The sequence below is a fragment of the Leucoraja erinacea genome, chromosome 16 (assembly GCF_028641065.1).
Source record: "Leucoraja erinacea ecotype New England chromosome 16, Leri_hhj_1, whole genome shotgun sequence".
In the NCBI taxonomy this organism is placed as follows: Eukaryota; Metazoa; Chordata; class Chondrichthyes; order Rajiformes; family Rajidae; genus Leucoraja; species Leucoraja erinaceus.
The window spans coordinates 38,809,486-38,836,903 of record NC_073392.1 but is presented as its reverse complement, the minus strand read 5'-3'; the positions used below and the strand labels follow the sequence as shown (position 1 = coordinate 38,836,903).

The 27,418-nt window shown below is 45.2% G+C and overlaps 1 protein-coding gene across 6 annotated transcripts in view; it reads right to left on the bottom strand.

The window, feature by feature from the left end:
* raf1b (Raf-1 proto-oncogene, serine/threonine kinase b) overlaps window positions 1-27,418 on the bottom strand; it is a 78,589-nt gene that overhangs the window by 30,982 nt on the left and 20,189 nt on the right. For 4 of the 6 annotated variants that reach the window (XM_055648217.1, XM_055648214.1, XM_055648216.1 and 1 more), the window contains exon 2: window positions 9,578-9,803. In XM_055648217.1, coding sequence (XP_055504192.1) covers window positions 9,578-9,781 — 204 coding nt within the window. In that variant the 5' untranslated portion in view covers window positions 9,782-9,803. Of the gene's footprint in view, window positions 1-9,577; window positions 9,804-17,196; window positions 17,220-21,474; window positions 21,577-27,418 lie in introns of those variants that run through there. The other 2 variants (XM_055648218.1, XM_055648215.1) reach the window with 2 other exon arrangements.

Below are 27,418 nucleotides of genomic sequence, written 5' to 3'. Positions count from 1 at the left end.
AAAACAAAACTAGAAAAAAAAAGAAAACAGAATCTGTGTTGCAAAGAATTTCAACAAGTCCCTGTTTGTCGTCAAGTCCGTTCCACTGCATAAAGGTAAAAGGATGATTATAACGGTTGGAGAGGGGACAAGTTAAATCTGAAACTGAAATCCCAAGTTGCTGTCAGTGATGCTGCCTTCCTCCCCAAGCTGTGCTGACTTGCAGCCTTCTCCACCACAAACAAAATAAATTAATTGAATTGATGACATTTTCAGGTAACTACAAAATAGCTTTGCTACTTTACACCCTCCAGGTTTTCAAATTACTTACTCAGCTATCATCACTGCTTGGCAAACTAGCCGGCCAAAAAAAAAAAAACCTAATTCTATACGAATGATATACAGCATTCGCTGAGAATGGAATCAAGTTAATATTTTGATCAATAACCATCCACTGATGCTGCTTGACTTAATAACTATCTTCAGCAGTCTGGGTAATTGGACATAGGTCATCATGGTTTCTCCCTCTACAGAAGCTGCCGGACCTGCTGAGTATTGATAGTGAGTGACTGGATAGCATGCAACAAATGACTTGAGAGCACGCAACAAAAGCTTGTACACGCGACAATAAACTAAACTGAAACTGAGTATTCGCAACACCTTCTGCTTTTATTTCAGACCCAGCATCTGCAGTGTTTTACAATCCTATTTAATACTCTATTAAATGTTAAAAACATGAGCTAGAAATTGTGCTTGGTCTTCCCTGGTCCCCATTTCATGAAGATCTTTAATACGATTTGCTGGTTGGTTAGACCTTTGGCTTGATGTTACCACCCAGGATTCCTTCAAGTGACAACCTAGCAAACACCAAGTTTGGAAAAACAGCTTTTTTTTTTTTAGACCAAATTTCTTCAAGTTGAACATGATCGCTGACCACAAATTCTGACCATATTTTTGAGTAGGACCGCAGTTATTTACAATATATATATCAATGATTTAGATGAAGGGATTCAAAGTAATATTAGCAAATTTGCAGATGACACAAAGTTGGGTGGCAGTGTCAACTGTGAGGAGGATGCTATGAGGATGCAGGGTGACATGGACAAATTGGGTGAGTGGGCAGATGCAGTTTAATGTGGATAAATGTGAGGTTAACCACTTTGGTGGCAAAAACAGGAAGGCAGATTATTATCTGAATGGTGACAAGTTGGGAAAAGGGGAAGTACTACAAGATCTGGAGGTCCTTGTTCATCAGTCAGTGAAAGGAAGCATGCAAGTACAGCAGGCAGTGAAGAAAGCGAATGGCATGTTGGCCTTTATAACAAGAGGAGGAGTATAGGAGCAAAGAGGTTCTTCTGCAGTTGTACAGGGCCCTTGTGAGACCACACATGGAGCATTGTGTGCAGTTTTGGTCTCCAAATTTGAAGGAGGACATTCTTGCTATTGAGGGAGTGCAGCGTAGGTTCACGAGGTTTATTCCCAGGATGGCCGGACTGTCATATGTTGATAGAATGGAGTGGCTGGGTTTGTATACTCTTTAAAAGGATGAGAGGCTATCTTATTGAAACATATAAGATTATTAAGGGTTTGGACACGTTAGAGGTAGGAAAACATAGAAACATAGACATTAGGTGCAGGAGTAAGCCATTCGGCCCTTCGAGCCCGCCATTCAATATGATCATGGCTGATCATCCAAATCAGTATCCCGTACCTGCCTTCTCTCCATACCCTCTGATCCCCTTAGCCACAAGGGCCACATCTAACTCCCTCTTAAATATAGCCAATGAACTGGCCATGACTACCCTCTGTGGCAGAGAGTTCCAGAGAAAGGTGTTCCTGATGTTGGTGGAGTCCAGAAGCAGGGGCCACAGTTTAAGAATAAGAGGCAAGCCATTTAGAACGGAGATGAGGAAAAACATTTTCACTCAGAGGGTTGTGAATCTGTGGAATTCTCTGTCTCAGAGGGTGGTGGAGGCCGGTTCTCTGGATACTTTCAAGAGAGAGCTAGACAGGGCTCTTAAATATATCGGAGTCAGGGAATATGGGGAGAAGGCAGGAACGGGGTACTAATTGTGGATGATCAGCCTTCATCACAGTGAATGGCGGTGCTAGCTCGAAGGGCGAATGGCCGAATCCTGCACCAATTGTCTATTGTCTACCACTGTGCCACTATTCTGTACCGGGGAGGGGTTTTTTCCTCATTGATGATCAAAGGAAGACAATTAAATGATGAATTCGATTAATTGGACCTTTGCCATGATGAATTAATGAAAGCAACAGCTATGCTGTTTTAAGAAGGCATGACTGCCACCTATAATCTTTTTGGATTCCTCACTGAAAAAATAAAGCAAGTAAGTCAATGATGAATATCTGATCATTTGCACAACTACTGACATTAAATGAAAATTCAACATTATCACAATGCTGGTTTACTTCTCATTCAAATTGAATCTTCCCAACTTTCTCTTTCAAAGTGTGAATCTTCCTTTGCCAGAGAACAAAAATAACTTAGCAGCGTAATTATTTCTTATAGCTACCTTCAAAGCGTTCAATGATCACATAATCAGTGGTACATTTACATTCAAAACTTTAGCATTTTGGTTTTTACTCTTTCGGGTATAGCGTTGATGTCATGTACAACAAGCTGTTTTTTTCCCCCCTCTCTTCTGGTAAGAAATTAGAAAAGCTAAAAAAAGATATGAGGTTGCTTTGGCAAGTAAGGTGAAAGTAAATCCAAAGGGTTTCTACAGCTATATTAATAGCAAAAGGATAACGAGGGATAAAATTGGTCCATAAGAGAGACAGAGTGGACAGCTATCTGCAGAACAAAAGAGATGGGGGAGATATTGAACAATTTCTTTTCTTCGGTATTCACCAAGGAGAAGGATATTGAATTGTGTGAGGTAAGGGAATCAAGTAGAATAGCTATGGATACTATGAGATTCAAAGAAAAAGAAGTACTGGCACATTTGAAAAATATAAAAGTGGATAAGTTTCCAGGTCCTGACAGGATATTCCCTAGGACATTGAGGGAAGTTAGTGTAGAAATAGCAGGGGCTATGACAGAAATATTTAAAATGTCATTAGAAACGGGAATAGTGCCCGAGGATTGGCGTACTGCGCATGTTGTTCCATTGTTTAAAAAGGGTTCTAAGAGTAAACCTAGCAATTATAGACCTGTTAGTTTGACTTCAGTGGTGGGCAAATTAATGGAAACGATACTTAGAGATAATATATATAAGCATCTGGATAAACAGGGTCTGATTAGGAACAGTCAACATGGATTTGTGCCTGGAAGGTCATGTTTGACTAATCTTCTTGAATTATTTGAAGAGGTTACTAGGGAAATTGATGAGGGTAAAGCAGTGGATGTTGTCTATATGGACTTTAGTAAGGCCTTTGACAAGTTTCCTCATGGAAGGTTGGTTAAGAAGGTTCAATTGTTGGGTATAAATGCAGGAGTAGCAAGATGGATTCAACAGTGGCTGAATGGAAGGCGCCAGAGAGTAATGGTGGATGGTTGTTTGTCAGGTTGGAGGCCAGTGACTAGTGGGGTGCCACAGGGATCTGTGTTGGGTCCAATGTTGTTTGTCATGTACATCAATGATCTGGATGAAGGTGTGGTAAATTGGATTAGTAAGTATGCAGATGATACTAAGATAGGTGCTTAAGGGCTTAATTAGAAAAGGAAAAATGGATTATGAAAGAAAACTGGCAGGGAACATAAAAACTGACTGCAAAAGTTTTTATAGATATGTGAAAAGAAAGAGATTAGTTAAAACAAATGTAGGTCCCTTGCAGTCAGAAACAGGTGAGTTGATCATGGGGAACCAGGATATGGCGGAACAATTGAATAACTACTTTGGTTCCGTCTTCACTAAGGAAGACATAAATGATCTGCCGGAAATAGCAGGGGCCCGCGGGTCAAAGGAGGTGGAGGAATTGAGTGAAATCCAGGTTAGTCGGGAAGTGGTGTTGGGTAAATTGAATGGATTAAAGGCCGATAAATCCCCAGGGCCAGATAGGCTGCATCCCAGAGTACTTAAGGAAGTAGCTCCAGAAATAGTGGATGCATTAGTAATAATCTTTCAAAACTCTTTAGATTCTGGAGTAGTTCCAGAGGATTGGCGGGTAGCAAACGTAACCCCACTTTTTAAGAAGGGAGGGAGAGAGAAAACGGGGAATTACAGACCAGTTAGTCTAACATCGGTAGTGGGGAAACTGCTAGAGTCAGTTATTAAAGATGGGATAGCAGCACATTTGGAAAGTGGTGAAATCATTGGACAAAGTCAGCATGGATTTACAAAAGGTAAGTCATGTCTGACGAATCTTATAGAATTTTTCGAGGATGTAACTAGTAGCGTGGATAGGGGAGAACCAGTGGATGTGGTGTATCTGGACTTCTAGAAGGCTTTCGACAAGGTCCCACATAAGAGATTAGTATACAAACTTAAAGCACATGGCATTGGGGGTTCAGTATTGATGTGGATAGAGAACTGGCTGGCAAACAGGAAGCAAAGAGTAGGAGTAAACGGGTCCTTTTCACAATGGCAGGCAGTGACTAGTGGGGTACCGCAAGGCTCAGTACTGGGACCCCAGCTATTTACAATATATATTAATGATCTGGATAAGGGAATTGAAGGCAATATCTCCAAGTTTGCGGATGACACTAAGCTGGGGGGCAGTGTTAGGTGTGAGGAGAATGCTAGGAGACTGCAGGGTGACTTGGATAGGCTGGGTGAGTGGGCAAATGTTTGGCAGATGCAGTATAATGTGGATAAATGTGAGGTTATCCATTTTGGTGGCAAAAATGGGAAAGCAGATTATTATCTAAATGGTGGCCGATTGGGAAAGGGGGAGATGCAGCGAGACCTGGGTGTCATGGTACACCAGTCATTGAAGGTAGGCATGCAGGTGCAGCAGGCAGTAAAGAAAGCAAATGGTATGTTGGCTTTCATAGCAAGAGGATTTGAGTATAGGAGCAGGGAGGTTCTACTGCAGTTGTACAGGGTCTTGGTGAGACCACACCTGGAGTATTGCGTGCAGTTTTGGGTCTCCAAATCTGAGGAAGGACATTATTGCCATAGAGGGAGTGCAGAGAAGGTTCACCAGACTGATTCCTGGGATGTCAGGACTGTCTTATGAAGAAAGACTGGATATACTTGGTTTATACTCTCTAGAATTTAGGAGATTGAGAGGGGATCTTATAGAAACTTACAAAATTCTTAAGGGGTTGGACAGGCTAGATGCAGGAAGATTGTTCCCGATGTTGGGGAAGTCCAGGACAAGGGGTCACAGCTTAAGGATAAGGGGGAATTCCTTTAAAACCGAGATGAGGAGAACTTTTTCACACAGAGAGTGGTGAATCTCTGGAACTCTCTGCCACAGAGGGTAGTTGAGGCCAGTTCATTGGCTATATTTAAGAGGGAGTTAGATGTGGCCAAGGGGGTCAGAGGGTATGGAGAGAAGGCAGGTACGGGATACTGAGTTGGATGATCAGCCATGATCATATTGAATGGCGGTGCAGGCTCGAAGGGCCGAATGGCCTACTCCTGCACCTAATTTCTATGTTTCTATGTTTCTATTTCCAAAGTCTACAGAGAGATTTAGGCCATTTGGAAGAATGGGCTGAAAGATGGCTGATGGAGTTTAATAGCCGAGTCTCACGTTGCGAGTTGACACAAGAGGTAACCCAAGTTAAGACTCATGGTAATAACGTACGATTAACGTACGGAACTCGTGGACGCAACTTAGAGACTCGTGGCGCTAACGGCAGGTACTCGTGTAACTTGTAGACTCTTGCAAAAAATCAAACATGTTTGAAATTTTCCATGAGTCAATTTTACTTTTGTGGTTAAGAATTGAAACATTTTAACTCGTTGTAAGAACGTAGTGACCCGTGCGTTTACCTTAGTGTATCGTGAGTCTACCGTGTGAACTCTAACTCAGCGGGCAGGCAGCAGCAGATTGTGGATCTCTTCAGTTTCCCAGCGACAATCACCTGCCATAATGCGAGAGAGATCATGCACTGTTGTAGGTCTCCTTTGCACGTCGGTGTTTCTGTCTTTCTCCACTCATTGTTGGCCCTATTTGTCACCACCCCCACCTACACCCCTCTGCTTCCCGGCCATGTGTGTGACCCCTTTCCCCCCCCTCTCCAGCTCCCCGCCCATTACACCGGCGCGGGGGCTTTGCACTGTCTTCACGTCGGCGATGCCAACAGGTCAGTGCCAGTCGCCCCGGGGAAGTCGCTCCCTTCAGTTTCCCAGGGAGTCGGGACGGGACTGGAGTTGGGAGGGAAAGGTGGGGGGTGGGGGGGGGGGGGGGTTAGGTGAGCAGGAGAGTGGGGTTGTTTGCAGTTGCAGAGGGAGGGGGCAAGGGCGGTACAGTTCCCAGTCTCAGCTCCTGTCCAGGGGGGTGGCCGGAGACGTCAGGACCAACGGGACACCGACCCCCAGGCCCACCAGGCCCACTGCAAGCACGGAGATCCCAGAGACCCACAGCCAGCAGCAACTCCAGCCCAGCCCCGCTCCAACTCCAGAGGAACACGCTCCCCGTAGGGGCAGAAGCTGATGGTGTGCAAGGTACGTCTTGTTCTTGGGGTGGCGGATGAGGGGGCGCAGCTCGGGCTGTGGGCGAACTGCCACTTGTCGCCGTAGCGGCCCATCGGGGAGCGGATTCCTCTGGAGTTGGAGCGGGGCTGGGCTGGAGTTGCTGCTGGCTATGGGCTTCTGGGTTCTCCGTGCTTGCAGTGGGCCTGGTGGGCCTGGGGGTCGTTGTCCCGTTGGTCCTGACGTCTCCGGCCACACCCCTGGACAGGAGCTGAGACTGGGAATTGTACCGCCCTTGCCCCCTCCCTCTGCAACTGCAAACAACCCCACTCTCCTGCTCACCTAACCCACCCATCCCCCCCCCCCCCCACCTTTCCCTCCGAACTCCAGTCCCGTCCCGACCCCCTGGGAAACTGAAGGGGCGACTGGCACTGACCTGCTGGCATCGCCGACGTGAAGACAGTGCAAAGCCCCCGCGCCGGTGCAATGGGCGGGGAGCTGGAGAGGGGAGGGAAGGGGTCACACACATGGCCGGGAAGCAGAGGGGTGGGGGTGGGGGTGGTGACAGATAGGGCCAACAATGAGTGGAGAAAGACAGAAACACCGACGTGCAAAGGAGACCTACAACAGTGCATGATCTCTCTCGCGTTATGGCAGGTGATTGTCGCCTGCCCGCTGTTCCTGACGCTAAAGCCTTGGGATCGTTGCCCTTCGTGTTGGCGTGGAGGGGGAGGGGGGTATTGTGCTGTTTGATCGCCCCCTGCTATCCCAGGGACAGGGAGACACAGCGGCTTTTGAGACTGGTGGGCAATCACTTCCAAAGTGTCTGCCCACACAGTCAGTACACCTCTCCTACACTTGTCTCCCGCACTAAGATCATCCCGCAGAGAATGATCCCAGCCTAACCCAAGAGCCATGTCACCCCAGACAGATCAATGACGCCCTCCCCCCCCCTCAACCTCTCTCCACCTCAACTCCTGCCTGGGCACCAAAGCAGCTCAGGAGGTGAACCCTGAGCTCCATCTCACAACAATCTGATGTGCACATCCGTCCACATTCAAATATTTAATCTCCTGTCTCCCCGCAGTGTGTAGACATGGCAGTAAATTCAATTAAAACATATCAAACCTGTGTGTTTCAAACAAATCATAAGTATAACTGCTCTGGCACTGGATGTGTGAGCATTTTCCCTTTGTAGGTCACATCAATAGATGCGGCCACGCTGAATTATATCTTTAAAACAGAGCATTAAGCCACAGGATGGAGAGGTCTTCTTTAACTGTTGCTTATTAAAACATAACACCGTTGCTTATTTAACAAACCTTCAATCAGGATTGGCTCAAGAGTAACTCGGGAGACGAACTTGGAACATCGCAGAAATGACAAGTAAACGGCAAACTTGTCATACCCGTGGAAACTCGGTTAAACTCTTGATCATACACTTGCAATCTCGTACACAACCACGAGTCTTTCACTCGGGGTACCTCTTGTGTCAACTCGCAACGTGAGACTCAGCTTTAATGCTGATAAGTGTGAGGTGCTACATCTTGGCAGGACAAATCAAAATAGGACGTACATGGTAAATGGTAGCGAATTGAGGAATGCAGTTGAACAGAGGGATCTAGGAATAACTGTGCATTGTTCCCTGAAGGTGGAATCTCATGTAGATAGGGTGGTAAAGAAAGCTTTTGGTATGCTAGCCTTTATAAATCAGAGCATCGAGTCGGGACGTTGGGATGTAATGTTAAAATTGTACAAAGCATTGGTGACACCAATTCTGGAGTATGGTGTACAATTTTGGTCGCCCAATTATAGGAAGGATGTCAACAAAATAGAGAGAGTGCAGAAGAGATTTACTAGAATGTTGCCTGGGTTTCAGCAACTAAGTTACAGAGAAAGGTTGAATAAATTAGGTCTTTATTCTCTGGAGCGCAGAAGGTTAAGGGGAGGACGATAGAGGTCTTTAAAATGATGAGAGGGATAGACAGAGTTGACGTGGATAAGCTTTTCCCCACTGAGAGTAGGGAAGCTTCAAACAAGAGGACATAACTTCAGAATTAAGGGACAGAAGTTTAGGGGTAACATGAGGGGGAACTTCTTTACTCAGAGGGTGGTAGCTGTGTGGAATGAGCTTTCAGTGGATGTGGTGGAGGCAGGTTCGATTTTATCATTTAAAAATAAATTGGATAGGTATATGGATGGGAAGGGAATGGAGGGTTATGGTCTGAGTGCAGGTAGATGGGACTAGGGGAAAATAATTGTTTGGCATGGACTTGTAGGGCCGAGATGGCCTGTTTCCGTGCTGTAATTGTTATATGTTATACATGTTAATTCCACATTTCATTCACCTTCTCCCATTGACTTCATCAAACACACAGTTTGTGCTATTTATTCCCTTGCCTTTACCACCCTCCTTCAACTAACTCCACCACCACTTCAGTCAGTCCATCTGGTCTAATCTCACTTTATCAAAGACCTTCCCTTTAGTTCTCTTCCTCCTTCCCCCACGTTGTCTGCAACCTTAAACCTTGGGATTTTCCCCCAACATTTCTCAGTTCCGATGAAAGGTTATCAACCACAAATATCGATTCTGTTCCTCCTTCCACACGTGCTGCCTGAGTATTACCAGACATTTCTGACATTACGCCAAATCTTGCATCAAAAATCAAATAATTAGCAGCTTCAGCTGCACAATAACATTGTAATTCCTCAATGCTAGTACTAAATAGAAACATAGAAAACAGGTACAGGAGGTGGCCATTCGCCCTTCGAGCCAGCACCACCGTTTAATTAATAATATTCCACCCATACATTCCTGTTGAAATTATCTTAGTTTGCAGTTTAATAATACTTAATAAACACTTTTAACACTAAATTACAAAATCTGTCACTTAACAAATAAACACTAAATTAATCAAAAATCAATGTTGCACCATATAGAAAAAAATTATACTTAAACCAAATACCTCTTATACGGACACTAAAATTCCAAATGGAATAAAACATTTCATATCATTGTCTTTCCTGTTAACAAATTGTCCATTTACCACTGTGCGCTGCTTGTTCGGTAAGTAAACCCGTATCGTGCCTCCAGCTTTGTAAGTATCTGCCAATTTGCCCTCTTCAGACTCCCGGCGATATGCAAAATGATGGGCGAAAGTGGGGGAGACCGATGTTGCAACATCATGGAAAACATCTTGTGCACTGAAGCCGTTACTGATGGACTTCCAGAATCCCATATTATACTCCATTCTGATGAGACGCACAGGAGGTCTGTGAATAAAGTAGACACAAATCAAACGCAGAATGATTCAATCATTTTACACAGTCCCCCAGTATTCAATATTTACCAACCTCCGCAATGCATCAATAACAATTATATTTTATGTAGCGATGCAACAAAAAAAAAAAATCCAGTGCTGATGAGTTTTTTTTTGGTTCAATTGGAGTGAGAACATCAGATTCAAATTCAATCCTCAGAGATTGACCTTCCAATCTACGTTCTGAAAATGGCTCCCCGGCGTAGAGTCGCAAAATGGTTCCAAACGGAAGGCTCAAGTAAAACATGCTCCTCAGAATTCCACAGCTGGACATAGACTGCGCAGTAACAATCCGTTTGAGTTCGGCTTCCTCAGTACATTTGATTTAGCGGCCATCAAAATCTTAAAGGTTTTTTTGAACACAATAAAATGCAGTCAAGTTCAAGATTCATATGAATTATTAAAATTCACAGTTCAAAATCCAGAAATCTGCTGCAGTTATCACCAATCCTGGTCATGTTTGATACACTATTAAGTTATTTTTGCAGGTTGCACAGATTCCAAGCATTGTTCAGAATTTACTTAACAACTGTTATTCTTACAAATAGTAAAACCGTACCAAATACCCATCATAAAAGACCTTCTCCACCTGTGGCCACAAACTATGCAAGCTGAAGACTAGTTACTAACATCAATATCCACTGGATCAGTGCCAGCCATTATATTGAAGGAAATTATCCATCTCAGTGCCAGAAACGACATCACTTTGCTTTAATGCAGAAGCAATTATTGTCAAACTGCCAGCATGTCCATAGAAGTACCTTACACAGGAATGTCACAAGGCAATGCTGTAAGACTGCTCTGAATAGGATGGCAGCTACACATCCTAATCTGTGCTGCATTTGTTTCATCTTTTTGATGTTTATGAAACAAAGCTATTTTGGCCCGATGGGTAAAGAAAAATATGGCTTGCCCAATCTTCCACTTTCTCCCCAAACCCCTTCAAGTTCTTTCCTTTTGGATACTTACACAGTCCCTTTTGAAAGTGTCAAATGAATCTGCCTCCACCACTCACTCTGACAGTGCACACAACGCTCTAACCACTTGGAGTGTTCAACACCTCCCTCATGTCACATTTGGTTCCTCTTCGTTGTGCTCTGAACCATGAATACCGAATAAGACAAACAGAGCTGCAATGTCTATGTCGCTGCTATGGGCACACAGACAAAGATCCTTGGAATGAGTGGGTTAACTAACATATGATGAGCATTTGACAGCACTGGGCCTGTACTCGCTGGAGTTTAGAAGTATGAGGGAGGACTTCATTGAAACTTAACAAACAGTGAAAGGCTTGGAGAATGTGGATGTGGAGAGGAAGTTTCCACTAGTGGGAGAGTCTAGGACCAGAGATCAAGGTATGGGTGACGTTTCGGGTTGAGACCCTTCCTCCCGTCATCCATTCCTTCTCTCCAGAGATGCTGCCTGTCTTGCTGAGTTACTCCAGCTTTTTGTGTCTGTCTTTGGTTTAAACTAGCACCTGCAGTTCCTTCTTGCACATAGATAGATAGATTCTTGATTAGCACGGGTGTCATGGGTTTATGTGGTGAAGGCAGGAGAAGGGGGAGAGGGGGAGAGAGAAGGGGGGAGAGGGGGTTAAGGGGAGAATGGGGGAAAATAGGGAGTTGAGGGGGGGGGGGGGGGGGGGGGGAGGGGGGGGAGGGGGAGCCAGCCATTGCTGGCATGCAGTACTGCAAAGTATTGCTAACAGCTGATCAATGCCGAGACAAGAACAAATATTTACTCCTGTTTCTTTATTCTTGCTATCAAAAATGTGAGGGAATGTGCGCACGTAAGTATTTAGTGGCGAGAGGGTTGGGTTGAGGTTTGATACTTTCTACACTCGCTTGCCATTATCATTATCGTGCAAGAATGAACACACTTGGGCAATGCATTGGAAATTGTTATGGCTGTGCAAATTCCTCCCAGCGTGAATATTAGGAAGAGGAACACTGGAATAAAATTAGAGTAATAATATTTACGAAATAATGCAACTCCATGAACAGTGAACAAACTATGCGTTCAACCTCAAATGGGGATATAATAATAATATACACAATATTCGGTGATCTAAGTGCGGAACTATCCACTCTGGCCCAAGCCAGTTTGGTTACAACACTGAAGTCTACCCAACAATATGGAAATGTGCCCAGATCGATCCTGTTCTTATAAAGTAGGATATTTCCAATCTGGATTAATTACTGTCCAATCCGTCCGCTATTATTGATCAAAGTGGTGGAAGATGTCATCAACAAGGCCATCTCACGACACTTACTCACCAATACACTGCTCACTGATGCCCAAACTGGGTTTCACCAGCACTTGGTTCACCAGCTACCCCATCTTAACCTTGGGACGAACAGGTGAATTCCAGAGGTGAGATAAGGATAATGAATTTAGTTTAGTTTGGTTTAGAGATAAACCATGGAAACAGGCCCTTCAGCCCACCGAGACTGCACCAACCAGCGATCCCAACACATCAACATTATCCTACATACACACTGGGGAAATTTTACATTAATACAACCTAAAACCTGTACGTCTTGGAAGTGTGGGAGGAAACGGAAGATCTCGGAGAAAATCCATGTGGGTCATAAAAGTACAAACTCTGTACAGAGAGTACCCGTAGTCAGGATCGAACCCACATGTCTGGCGCTGTAAAGCAGTAGCTCTACTGCTCTGTCTTGACATCATTAATCTTGACATCATGGTAACATTTGACCAAGAGTGGCATCAAGGCATCCTGCCAACACTGAAGTCAATGGGCATCAAAGGGAACACACTACAATGATTAGAGACATACTAGCAGGAAGGAAAATGATTATGGTTGTTGGAGGATAATGGTAAGATTAAACGAGAACTTACCAGTTTGAAGTTTGATCTTGATTTTATGAGGAGTTACGATGAGCGATTATGTGAAGAAGGGCCGTCCGTCTGCGTGCGCGTCAATCTTCAAAGCAGCGGTGTTAAATCACAGATAAAAAGAAGACCTGAGAATAGTAAGATTGAAGAAACTAGAACTTCCATGTGACCTTGATAGTATGAGGGTGGGAGCGGTGGGCACGTAATCGCTCATCGTAACTCCTCATAAAATCAAGATCAAACTTCAAACTGGTAAGTTCTCGTTTAATCTTACTATTTTACTTCGGAGTCACGTGAGTGACTACGTGAAGATTTCAAAGCTCTGTGATTTTACGCCGGTTACGAATCCAGGCGTCACACACTGAATGGATTGACCATGGATGCGTGTAATCATTAAAGCATTCAGACATTACGTAGTTAAGTAAAGACACTGATGCTTAAAATGAAAGAAAAGTTTTTAAAAACTTGTTCCCCCTCCCAACCTTGGGGGTAAACTAAGGGACAGAACTTAAAATGGTACGTGCAAACACCCCCAGTCCAGTTATAGGTTTGTTATCAAACCGGTGGACCGTTATTTCATTCGTCCATCCTGCAGCCACTAGGATGTCGTCAAGAGGCACGTCCATTGCTCTTGCTGCCGACGTAGATGCAGCCCTGGTGGAGTGAGATTTAGCCATATGAATGTTCACTCTGTTACCGCCATTACCCTCTTTGACCATCTCGAGATGGTTTGTGTTAACACCTTCTGGTCTGTTCTGAGCCTCTGTGGTTCTCCGTAACTCTCAGATAGTGGTGTTAGTATGTTACCACACACACAACCGTAGGTCCTCTGGATATGCCAAGAACTGGATCTCCATCCCTGGCATTCCTGGCCTGCTATGTTTTTATCAGATTCCTGATTACGAATGTTATGTTGTTCATATTGGTGGTGATGTGGTCCAACCGTAGCTTCTGCAGTGTCTGGACTCTTTGTCAGCATACCACCTTCAGGGTTAGTTATAGGCGGTCCCCACTGTGAAAGTAGGGTTAGTACCACGCTCACATCCCATGTGTCCGTGTACCTTAGTCTTAGAGGTATTAAATTGTAAATTCCCTTCATGAATTTGGTTGTAAATGGGTGCGTTCCTATCGACCCGTGCCCTGCTTCCAGCATCAGATAGGAGAAGAGTGCACCTCTGGCACTATAGATTGCACTATAACTTTGTTTATAGTTATAGTACAGAGTTGATAGAATAACTCCAAGACATTTGTTATCCGAACTGTGTTGTATTTGTTCGGACAGTCCTATGCCTTGAAATGGCCTCCTCAGAATCTGCAGACCAACAAGTTAATACGTTCGTGTAGTGGATGATTACTCCCTGTAACTGGGTTCACTAGGAGGTCCCTGCTCTTGGGTACAGCCATAACTGGCTGGACTATAGTTCCTAAAATTTTTGGGAACCAGGCTTGAGTAGGCCAATCTGGCACTACCAATATGCCTGTGGCTTAGTCTTGCTTGATTTTGGTCAAGCATCGGTTTGTGAGACAAATTTGCGGAAAGCATGCATAAACAATCCTCCCCAATTGAGGGAGAAAGCATCCACTGCCTTTGCTCCTGGATCCAGCTCGCAGGACACATATCTGGGTAACTGATGGTTTAGTCTAGATGCAAATAGATCAATATCTGGTATGTCAAATCGTGTATTTATTTCATTAAATACTGCCTGATTCAACATCCATTCTGTGTTGTTATTAAACATTCGTGATCCAGCATCTGTCACCGTGTTATATCTACCTCGTAGATTTCCCAAATATTCCTCTTGATACACCAGTGCCAAATGAGGTTCGTCAATCTGTCGTAAGATACAGATTTTACACCACCCTTGTTAATGGATATGTGCCACCACATTGGTGTTATCAATCTGACTTTGAACAAGCACCGGTTGCATATTGCTACAGAAACCCTTGAGTCCAAATTGTGCCCCCAACAATTCTGGGTAATTGATTCCATATGTTGGGGAATTACAGACTCCTGCTCATTCCATCTGCCCCCACAGCTCTAGACTGTGTTTGTGGCTCCCCATCCTTAGCCACTTGCATAGGTCTGAAGAACCCTCAATGGCTTTCAAGCAAATTTTACTTTTAGATTCCTTACGTTCGTTATCCAACATAGTTATTCAACAATGGCCTCTGCTGGCAATCCATAGTTTTGCCAATTTGGCCTGCATGGAATCTGAGTCCCGTACGTTCTGCTGGAGATGCAGCTACTATTTGCCAATTTATACTCGCTGTTTGCCTGATAGATGGCTAGTATTTGACTATCAGGTCATAGCAGGCTTGATTTATATAGTCGTTTGCCCCTAGGCAAAGTCACCAACATATTTACTGTTTTTGATAGTAAATTCTAGGTAATCAATTACCCTTGTAGGTGTCAATTTTGATTTAACTGGATGGATGAGGTAACCAATTCTATCAAACAGGGTTTTGGTTTGCTTTGACTGATGCTTCTGCCAATTCTTGGTGACTCCAAAATGAAATAGTCCAAATATGCCATTACTATGTGGTTCTGAGACCTTTGTAGGCCCAGAATTGGTTTCCGTAGTTTTGTCAATAGTCTAGGAGCTGATGTCAACCCATTTTGCAGATCCATACCATCCAGTTAAACTTCAAATATCTCCTGTTCTTAGTGAATAGACACCGAATAGTATGCATCTTTGAGGTCGATGCATGCCATGTGACCATTTTATAGGAAGCTCCTATAAAACAGTAGTTAGCCCGTAACAAAATTACTGTTTTTGAAAGTCTGTACTGCACAAACGAGTTAAACCTGGATGAAGTGACATCCTCCATCTGTCACATGTCCTGAATGGCAGTCCTGCCCAAAATACTGGGCCTGCCTCGATGACAATTCCAGTCCAAGTTCCAAGTCTGCTTGGAACCTGTGTATGTTGTGCAGTAAAAATTATCACATGTTATTATCTGTTTTAAAACCAGTTCTGAAAATTCATGTTATTGTCATTTTGAACAAGAACATAAGTGTAAATTACCAACATGTAACTGCTCCACAATCCCTTGTTTCAGTAAACCCAGACCCACCTACCTCCATGGCTACCGGTGGTCTTGTGGTAAGCCCAAAGGCCCCTGATGCGGGTTCCTTTTCTCTCCTTGATTGGGAGTAGGACTGGTAAGGAAGTGTGGATTCCATGTTTCTCCTGACCTCTGCTTGGGTCTAGTCTGAACCTCATCATACTGAACCTGCCTTGTAGGACAATTCTGGCCATTATTTTGAGTCTGCCTTGAAAGACGACTCTGATCATATTTCCGTGCCCAGCTTTCAAGCTACCACCGGATTCAGTGAACCGCTTACCCCCTATGGAGGTGTGGGGTGTGTTGTCGCCTATGCGGATATTCTGCCAACTGCTGGCTCTTGAAGCCATATGCATGCTTCAGTATGTTCATACTTTAAATTCGAGATCAGTTACCTACTGATCATTCACACTCCCCTCCACTGAGAGTCAGGTTCGTAGGCAGCCCTGAAAACAGGTGCTGCCGCAGGCCCCTGAGGATATCTGTGCTGACATGTTCCTCTCCTCAGAGCAGGAGGCATTTGTGCAGCCCTGAAAACAGGTGCTGCTGCCTGCTGGTTCTACATAATACCCCGCTGTCAAGAGCTAGATTCCATCCAGGGAAGCACCCAGTGGAACCTGGATGATTGCAGAAGCACTTATTTTCTGTTTGTTATTATGGAAGCTTATTTTTCCTTTTATGTAAAGCATTTTGGTGTTGGCTTAAACAGTGCAATACAAGTAAAACTTACTTACTTACTTCTGAGTCTGAAGAAGGGTTTCGGCCCGAAACGTTGCCTATTTCCTTCGCTCCATAGATGCTGCTGCACCCGCTGAGTTTCTCCAGCTTTTTTGTGTAACCTTACTTACTTACTTCCTTTCTTCTGCTTATCCCTGGGAAGGTTTCCCTCCCTCTTCTTTGTACTCTGATTCAGAGTGGTTTCTTCCACATGTAGTTCCCCCTCCAATGGGGAAGACATTGGGCTGCCCCATGTGCGAGGCTCCCGGCACCGGCACTCCTGTAGGCCCGGGATATTGCTCCCTCCCTTGGAGCAGATCATTGTTGGAGCAACTTCTCCTGCCGATTTTGCTGTCGGCGCTAATGTCGGTAAGCGTTGCTCCATGTGGGAGAGTCGTCCTCAGACGCTCTCCGTTGAGGGAGGGTATCCCTCTTTCCCGGACTCATCAGAGTCAACGGGTTTTTGATGGACTTGCGGGTGGCATTACGCCCCGCAGGACAACCACGGAGCTCCTGCTCCCGCGCAAAGTCTCCTGCCGATTCTACTGTCGGCGCTAATGTCGGGAACAAGACCGTCGCCCGCTATTTGGAAAGCTGCGGTCTTCGGCAGCCGACATCCCCGCGGGCCCGTCTCCTCGACATCTGGGCTCTGAAAAAAACTTCAAGCCCGAAAGAACGCAGGTAGGTAGTTCAACTTTCCTTACCTGCTCATCCCGACGGCTGGGAGGCCACAGTGCCTGCCGGTCCGTCGCGCGCGTTGCGTTCAGACGTAATGACGCGCACGCAGACGGACGGCCCTTCTTCACGTAGTCACTCACGTGACTCCGAAGTAAAATCATCCCAACCCTGTAACATCAGAGTTATTGAGTGCAGATTGCTAAAACCAATCATTTCCAGCTGCTTCATCAATGGTCTTCCTTCTGTACAAAATCAGAATTGGGAATATTTACTGATGATTACAAAAAGTTCAATTCCATTTGCAACTCCTCAGCAAATAAAGCATTCCAAGCCTGCATGCAACCCGTCTTGGGTAACATTCAAGCATGGGTTGATAAGTTACAAGTAACATTCAAAGAGAGTGTCAGGCAGTAACAATCTCCCTCGAGTGTTTAACCATCCACCCCTGGCATTCATTGCATTAGCCAGCTGAGTCCACTCCATGTTTGTGTTTATCTTCGGTTTAAACCAGCATCTGCAGTTCCTTGTTACACTATTAATATCCTGTCGGTCTCCATTGACCAGAAGCTCAACCAGAGCAGCTATTTTAATGCAGGAACAAGTATAGATCCTGCAGCAACCATTACAGCATTTCCACTACCTATACAAAGGAGTCAAATGGAATATTCTTCATTTGCCTGAACCAGTGTAGTTCTGACATTTAAGATGCCACACAGGCCAAAGCAATCAATATGATTACCACACCATCCAGCATCCTCATATTCATTCCTTCCACTGTCAATGCACAGTGACTACCATCTAGAAAGTGCACAAATAATTGCTCAGCATGACTATTCCAACAGCATCTTCCATTCCTGCACTCATCCAACGAGGCCAAGCCACCAAACACACAATTATATATTTGACTACATGGTCTTCTCCCGTCATACAGTCCTGATTTGTTAATATATTATATAGACTTCATAAAGAAATGTGTGAAGGACTGCATCCCGACAAAAACCTTCCAAGTGTTTCCCAATCAGAAGCCTTGGATGAACTTTGAGATCCGCACTCTCCTGAAGACCAGACACCGGGCATTCATGTCTGATGATACAGTGGTCTACAAGAAGTCCAGATACGACCTTGGTAAGGCTATCAAAAAGGCCAAAAGGGACTTCTGCTCCAACCTGGAGGGTGAGACAGATGTTCGGCAGCTGTGGTGGGGCCTGAATGCAATCACGTCCTACAAGGCGAAATCAGGAGGTAGCTCGTATGTCAGCGTAGCATCACTCCCCGACGTGCGTTTACACACGCTTTGATAGGGGAAGATTGATGAGCCCCCAGTCGGCGTGATGGTATTTCAGTCACAGTCACAGATGAAGTGCTTTGAGAGGTTGATTATGGAGCAAATCAACTCCTACCTCGACAAAAACCTGGACCCACTGCAGTTCGCATACAGATCAACGGTGGATGCGATCTCGCTGGCTCTCCACTCCGCCCTGGACCACTTGGACAACAAAAACTCATATGTGAGGCTATAGTTATTCATTGATTACAGCTCGGCATTTAATACAATTATCCCCACAAAACTCACAGAACTGGGTCCCTGCGCATCTCTCTGCAATTGGATCCTCGACTTCCTCATTCACAGACCACAGAGTGGTCGAATTGGTGGAAATGTGTCAGCTTTGATAACAATCAGCACGGGAGCACCTCAAGGCTGCGTGCTCAACCCCCTGCTGTACTCACTCGATACTCATAATTGCGTAGCTAGTCATAGTGCGAACTCCATCATCAAGTTTGCTGACGACACCACTGTTGTGGGACGTATCACTGATGGGGACGAGTCAGAGGATAGAAGAGAGATTGACCGACTGACCAAATGGTGCCAGCACAATAACCTGGCCCTCAACACCAGCAAAACCAAGGAACTGATCGTGGACTTTGGAAGAGGTAGGATGGGGACACACAGTCCCGTTTATATCAATGGGTCGATGGCGGAAAGGGTCAAGAGCTTCAAATGCCTGGGCGTGCACATCTCTGACGATCTCTCCTGGTCCGAGAACACTGATGCAATCATAAAGAAAGCACATCAGGCCCTCTACTGCCTAAGAAGATTACGGAGAGTCGGTTTGTCAAGGAGGACTCTCTCGAACTTCTACAGGTGCACAGTAGAGAGCATGCTGACCGCATGCTTCCGTATTCATGCCTTCTATAATTCTGTTGTGCTGAAGCAAAGCAAGAATGTCATTGTCCTATCTGGGACACATGACAATAAACTCTCTTGAATCTATATTACTGCTGGAATGTTCCAACCAACGGTTCTATGGGAGTAGCTTCACGAGATGTATTGAATGTATTCCAAGTGATGGCTCACTATCACCTTCTTAAGAGCATTTAGGAATCGGCAATAAATGTTGCCTTCATCCTGAAAATGAAAGTAAAGGGCCTGTCCCACATGCGATTTTTTCGGCGACTTGCCGGCATCCGTCATAGTCGCAGCAGATTGCCGAAAATGTGCAAAATGTTGAAAATCCAGTAGCGAACAGATAAAGGTACGACTCTTTGGGCGACTACTCATGACCCAACAGGCGTCACCGTGCGACACGTCGCCTGTTTGGTCATGGTGACGCCTGTATGGTCGTATGTAGTCGCCCAAAGAGTCGTATCTTATTCTGGTCGCCGCTGGATTTTCAGCATTATAAAAATTTTCGGCGACCTGCTGCAACTATGATGAGTGCTGGCCAGTTGGCGAAAAAAACTGCGTAAATGGGACAGGCCCTTTAGGGAACGTAATTAACACTGCAGCTTTAACTCACTGCACTGATTACAACAATATGTCCTCAGGAACAGGCATTGACATGGATTTCTTTAACATTACTCACAAATATCAAGTCTTATTGCAAAGTTAATCGTCGTTGTATTTACTTCTGATTCAAATTTATGCAGGCAAAATAAAGAAGTGACAGCTGCTTCAATCTGATTCACAACTTCATTCTACACTGATCTATAACTTGTAATCAATCTAAAATGACCCACATATTCAATGTAGATTTTTTTTTTTTTTTTAACACATTTATCTACTCTTGCCTGATCACTTCAAAAACATGTGTGTTGGAAGGAACTGCAGATGCTGGTTTAAACCAAAGATGGACATGTAAAGCTGGAGTAACTCAGCAGGACAGGCAGCAATTCTGGAGCGAAGGAATGGGTGACGTTTGGGTTCACACCAGGCACGTGCCGTGAGTAATTACTCAGGGTAGGTAGGCAGTCAGTCAGCTTTTTAAAAAATCTTAAACCACGCATGCGCAGATTGTTCTCCTAAAGAATAAAAATAAAGAAAGTAACAATTCATTTTGCCCAAGGCTTCCAAATCTCCTTCATTCTGAAATACTGAATGGGTGGGGGGTGGTGGAGGGTGACGGCAGGTGGAGAGAAGGTGGGAAAAACGGGAGCACACCGGGACAAGTTGAATCAGTTGTGATTTTATTGAATGACAATACTGGTTCAAGGGACCAATTGGGGGAAGAGTTCCATTCACAGCATGTGGTGTGTCTGGCCAGTGGTAAAATTGCGGGGAGGGCAGGAGCATTGAGAAGGAAGGGGTCGGGGATCATGCCAGCAACTCACTCACTCACCACTGCCGGGCGCGGAGCCACAGCATTGTGGCCGGGGAGGGAAGCAGCTCGGGTGGCTGCGAGCGGCCGCCGGACCTCAGCGCCTTCTGCTGGCAGTGCTCTCCATCTGAACAGTGAGGGGACCAGCTCAAGAGCAAAGATCATAGTGCGGAGCGGGTCAGCGGGCGATGGATAACTGGACAGCGGGCAGTGGACACTCCTGTGTCAGCGCAAACAAGGGACCAATTGAGATTACTCGCACTGACACATGGAGTAAGCTCCACCGCCCGCTGTCCTGTTATCCATCGCACGCTGACCCGCTCTTGAACTGGTTGCTCTGGCATGATCCCCGACCCCCTCCTTCTCAACGCTCCTGCCCTCCCGCAACTTTACCCCTGGCCAGACTCCCCACACTCTGTGAAAGGAACTCTTCCCCCCCCCCCGCCCCCAGCAACCCTGTCCTTTTACAGCCGCGTCCCACTTTACAGCCCCTTGCGCTGCGCATGCACAGTACACAGTCTACACTGCAAAGGCAGAATTTCAGCTCCCTTCAGCTCTGCTTGAAATTGACGGCTTGAAGCAGCGTCCACGGGAAAATTATGCCTACCTAAGAGGTCGATCTTTTAGGTAGGAATAATTCTCCCGTGCCTTTACTATTTATATTTAATAATTATCATTTTATAATTTTAGTCGGTAGATAGTGCATACCTTGCCTCCCCTGACGGCACGAGCCTGATTGACACCTTTCTGCTCTCCAGAGATCCTGCCCAAAGATCATAGAGCGGAGCGGGATCCTGCCTGTCCCGCTGAGTTACTCAGGCTTTTTGTGTCTATCTGTCGAACTTCAGAAACATAAGTAGTTTAAACCCAGTACACACAAAGGGAACCTTCGCTGATCAAGACAATTAGTATTGATGAAGGTAGAGGTCAAATATGATATTGATTTGATTTAATGTTTAAGAAAGAACTGCAGGTGCTGGAAAAATCGAAGGTAGATAATAATGCTGGAGAAACTCAGCGGATGAGGCAGCATCTATGAAGAAAAGGAATAGGCGACGTTTCGGGTGGAGACCCTGAATCTGAAGAAGGGTCTCGATCCGAAACGTTGATTTGATTCAAGGTCTTTTTTACCCCTTGTCCTGTGGTCATCCTTAATTTTAAAAATCCATTGTTCAAATTCTTGAAATGTTTATGTTGGCTAACGAGCCACTGTCTTTTGGGGAAGTTTTCCTGATTTCCACATCCCTCTGTATTTAAAAGTACATGTGATTTCACTTCTAATTAGCCCAGCTTTTGCGGATTCTAGCCCAATTTTGAGAGATTATGCAATGTCTTCAAGATTTAACCCTGTAAAAACAGGGGATTTTTCCCATGAGGTCTGTGCCCATTCCCACACTGACCTTTCTGTCCTTGGCCACCTCCATTGTCAGAGTGAGACACAACGTAAATTGGAGGAACAGCACCTCATATTTCGCTTGGGTAGCTTACACCCCATGAATATTGATTTCTCTAACTTCAAGTAACCCTTGCTTTTCCTCTCTCTCCATTCACCCCCTCCCGTCATACAAGCTTCAAAGTCGTCTTGTTGTCTTAATGTAACTCGTTTTCACCCATCTCACAGCTAACAATGGCCTGTTTCCTTTATCATCATTACTTTTTTCTTTCATTCAATAGTTCTACATCTCTCCATCACTGTCGATATCTTGTTTCCCTTTTCCCCGACTCGACCTTGAGAGAATATCACCTAAGAAGGGTCTCGACCCAAAACGTCTCCTACTCCTTTTCTTCAGAGATGCCGTCTTACCTGCTGAGTTACTCCAGCATTCAATTCCAATGCACAAGTCAGAAAGACTAAAATTTCAACACCCAGTTGAATCACTCATTGTACCCGAGCGGCTTGGGCATGTATGGCTACTGAAGGTACTGGCCCACTTATCTTCATTGATGATACAACTGCTGATGGTAGTAGCATAATGAATTCTGAAGTGTATAGACACATCCTATCTGCTCAAGTTCAAACAAATGCCTCAAAACTCATTGGTCGGCGGTTCATTCTACAGCAAGACATTGATCCCAAACATACTGCTGAAGCAACAAAGAAGTTTTTCAAAGCTAAAAAATGGTCAATTCTTGAGTGGCCAAGTCAATCACCCGATCTGAACCCAATTGAGCATGTCTTTTATATGCTGAAGAGAAAACTGAAGGGGCCTAGCCCCCAAAACAAGCATAAGCTAAAGATGGCTGCAACACAGGCCTGGCAGAGCATCACATGAGAAGACACCCAGCAACTGGTGATGTCCATGAATCGCAGACTTCAAGCAGTCATTTCATGCAAAGGATATGCAACAAAATACTAAACATGACTACTTTCATTTACCTGACATTGCTGTGTCCCAAACATTATGGTGCCCTGAAATGGGGGGACTATGTATAAACACTGCTGTAATTTCTACATGGTGAAACTAAAATGTATAAAAATGGCCTTGATTAAAATCTGACAATGTGCACTTTAACCATGTAATTTTTTTCTATGACAAGTCTCAAATTGTGGAGTAGAGGCAAATAAATAAATGATGGGTCTTTGTCCCAAACATTATGGAGGGCACACACTGCTGGAGTAGGGCGAGGCAGCATCTCTGGAGAGAAGGAATGGGCGACGTTTCGGGTCGAGAAAACCTTCTTCTGACCCTTTTGAAGAACGTTGCTCAAGCATTTTGTGTCTGCCTTCGTTTTAAACCAGCATCTGCAGTTCTTTCTTACACATTATGGAGGGCACTGTGTATATCTCATTTCCCTTTCCCCGACACTCAGTCTGAAGAAGGGTCTCCGCCCGAAACGTCACCTATTCCTTTCCTCTAGAGATGTTGACCGTCCTGCTGAGTTAAACCAAAGATAGACACCGAAAACTGGTGTAAGCCAGCATCTGCAGTTCCTTCCTACACATTTCAACAAGGAAATATTAACTCATATCCCATCAATAATACATTTTATTTAAACTTCCTCCATCTCCAATTTCTACCCGATTGTTACTTCCAATTCAGCATGTTGTAATCTGTAATCATCTCTTATGGCACCTTACAAAATACTTCCATACTTTTTAAGCTGCTTTTCAAAAACAGAATATAAATAAAACACGTCAACAATAGTTTCCTAATATCAGCTTTACATTATGCCCCAAATGCAGCTGTCTACCAAAGTTACAAAATCAAACTTCTCTCCAGCATTTTTCCGAGTCAGATTTCTATAGCATGAAAATAGGCCCTTCGGCCTAACTTATCCATATCGACCAAGATGCCGATCTAAGCTTGACCTATTCGCCAGTGTTTAATTGCTATCTCTATAAACCTTCCCAATGGATGTCACTATTCATAACTATTAAATATTGTATTGTACCTACCTCTATCACTTCCTGTGGGAGCTCATTCAATATACGTACCACCCATTGTGTGAACGTCTTGCCTCTCAAATCCCATTTAAATCTTTCATCTCCCACGTTAAGCTGTGCCTTCTAGTTTCAGACTCTCCTTTCCTTGGAACCAGACTCTGATCATCTACACCATCTACGAGAGAGTAAAATCCAAGATCACCTCCCCAAGGGCCATGTCTTTCATCCAAGTCTAGGTATTGGCTATTTAACCTGGGAACACACAGCACCCAAATCAAAACTATCATCACCCCATCCACGAATGTAAGACGCAACCAAATGATAACAATATACTGAACCACTAGCAAACACACGGAGAAAGATGAGGACTGGAGAGGAATGAGCAAAAATCCTGTAATTTCACGCTCAGCTACTTTTCTAATCCCACATACAAACACGTACTGCAGTAAATGATAAAAAGCTAATTAAGTCATTACATATGTACATTTCTAAAGCATAAATGAAATATACAGTGAAATTCTTACTTGTGCTAATTCCATTCTAGATGATCTTTTGGAAACATCTATATTACTAAATCTCTGTTCTTGACCGCTTTTGGCCTTCTGTGCTGCGATTTCCGAGAGAACGCCGCCACCTACAGTCGTAATTTTTGGCCACCTCGCTCAGAGCCCCCCTCCGCCGCATGTGTGCTGAGGATTTTTCCCGTCGATGAATAATGACAGAGATATTAATGTTTTAACAAAATTCCCCATTCTCTCTGCTGCCCCCGCTGGCGGCAGGGGGGAGGGAGGGACTATAAAACCAGGAAGTGGTGTGCCTCAATTCATCTCTGCAAGATGGAGCTCTGTCAACTAGTCTCTGTCACTCTGAGCACTGAATGACACTGAACAAATGTCTACAGCACTGCGAGTACCCTTAATTTGGTTTAAAAATGAAAATATGGTTAGAGATAAAAAAAAAGCACTGCCTGCAAATGGTTGTTTGGGTTTGGGTTGAAGTAAAAAAGGCACTCTCTCTCTCTCTCTCCCTATCCCTCTCTCCCCCCCCTCTCCTCCTCTCCTCTCTCCCCTCCCCTCTCCCCTCCTCCCTCCTCTCCCTCCCCTTTTCTCTCCTCCCCCTTCTCAACTCCCCCCCTTTCCTCCCACCTCTACCCACCAACTTTCCCCTCCCCTCCCCTCACCCCCCCCCCCCTCCCCCCCCCCCCCCCTCCCCCTCCCCCCCCTCTCCCCCCCCCTCTCCCTCTCCTCTCCCCTCTTTTCTCTCCCCCTCCCCCCCCCACCGTCCCTCCACTAAACCCCCCCCCCTCCTCACACCCCTACCCCCATTCCCTCCACCCACCCTCTCTCTGCTCCCCACCTCTCCCCCGCCCCTCATCTCACCCCCCTCTTTCCTCCCCCCACCCTCCCCTAAACCCCTCCTCCCCTCCACACCCCCCTACCCTCTTCCTTCTACCCTCCCCCCTCCCTGCTCCCCATCTCACACCCCCTCTCTCAGCACCCTCTCTCTCTCCTCCCCCACCTTTCCCCCCACACCTACCCTCCCTATTTTCCTCCTCTCCACCCCCAATCCCTCTGCCCCTTCTCTCTCTGCCCTCACTCTCTATCCCCGCCCTCCCCTCTCTAGAGGCAAGTTGGCGACTATGCATCAGTAGATAGTGTGGTTATGGGGTAAAAGGAGCAAATTAATAATATTATTATAATAACAAGGGGGGTAATTAGCGTGAATGCGGGGGGGGGGGGAGGAGATAGTTAGTGTACGCACGTTGGGGGAACAGACCCAACGGGTCTGCACTTGGTTTAGTTTTTAAATTAAAAGTCAGCATGACTTTGCACATGGCATCGAGATTTTTGAGGAAGGTGATCGATGAGGGTTGTGAGGTGATCGGTGCTTCTACGGATTTCAATAAAATATCTGGTAATGCCCCCGCAGTAGATTGATGCAGAAGATTAAAATGCATGAGGTTCACAGTGACTTGGTCATATGGATGCAGAACTGGCTTTCAAATAGAAGACAAAGGGTTACGGTAGAGGGCATTATTCAGCTATGCATCTTTGACCAGTGGAGTTCCGCAAGGATCTGCACTGGGACCTCTGCTGTTTGTGATATATTGTGGCGCAGCAGTAGAGTTGCTGCCTAACAGAGTCAGAGACCCGGGTTCCATCCTGACGATGGGTGCTTGTCTGTACGTTCTCCCCGTGACCTGCGTGTGTTTTCTCCGAGAACTTCAGTTTCCTCCACAGTCCAAAGACGTACAGGTTTGGAGGTTAATTGGCTTGGTATAGATACAAATTGTCCCTAGTGTGTAGGACAGAGTCAATATGTGGGGATCGCTGGTCGGTCAGTGCAGGATCGCTGGGCCGAATGGACCGTTTCTGCACTGTATCACTAAACTAAACTAAACGACTTGGAATAAATGTGGATGTGTTGCTTAGTAAATCTGCAGCCGACACAGAGAATGCTGGAGTTACGGACTGTGAGGAGGGCTGTCAAAGTGTACAGTGGGAAGTAGATCACCTGTGGATATGGGTGGAGAAATGGCGGATGGAGATTAGTCCAAGCAAGTGTGAGATGCTGCAGTTTGTGGAGGTTGAATGTAAGGGGAAAATGTGCGTTTAATGGAAAGACTTTTAACAGCATTAATGTACAGAGGACATTGGGGTCCAAGTCCATAACTCCCTGAAAGTGGCAACTCAAGTCGTTTGATTGCTAGAGATTATAGGGTGTGTTTGCCTTCATGGATCGGCATAGGTCATGAAGTCAGGACGCAGTTTTATAGGAGCGTTGCGTATAGTCCATTGCAGGAAAGATGTGGAGGCTTTGGAGAGGGTGCAAAAAAGGTTTACCAGAATGCTGTGTGGATTAGAGGGTATTTGCTATAAGGAGAGGTGAACACAAAATGCTGGAGTAACTCAGCGGGACAGGCAGCATCTCTGGTAGAAGGAATGGGTGACGTTTCGGGTCGAGACCCTTCTTCAGTCAGCTCTAAGGAGAGGTTGGACAAACTTGGATTGGAGAATAGCAGGCTGAGGGGGGACCTCGTGGGAGTATCGAAAATTAGGAGAGGCTAGACAGAACCTTTTCCCCCAGGATGGAAATGCCAAGGACCAGAGGGCATAGCTTTTAGGTGAAAGGGGCAAAGTTTAAAGGAGATGCAAAGGACAAGTTTATTGACAAATAAATTGGGAAGCAAAAGAGTGGTGGCGAAGGTTGTGATGTTTAATGGAAGGCTTTTACATGAGAAAAATAGTTAATGCTTCATGTTGAGGA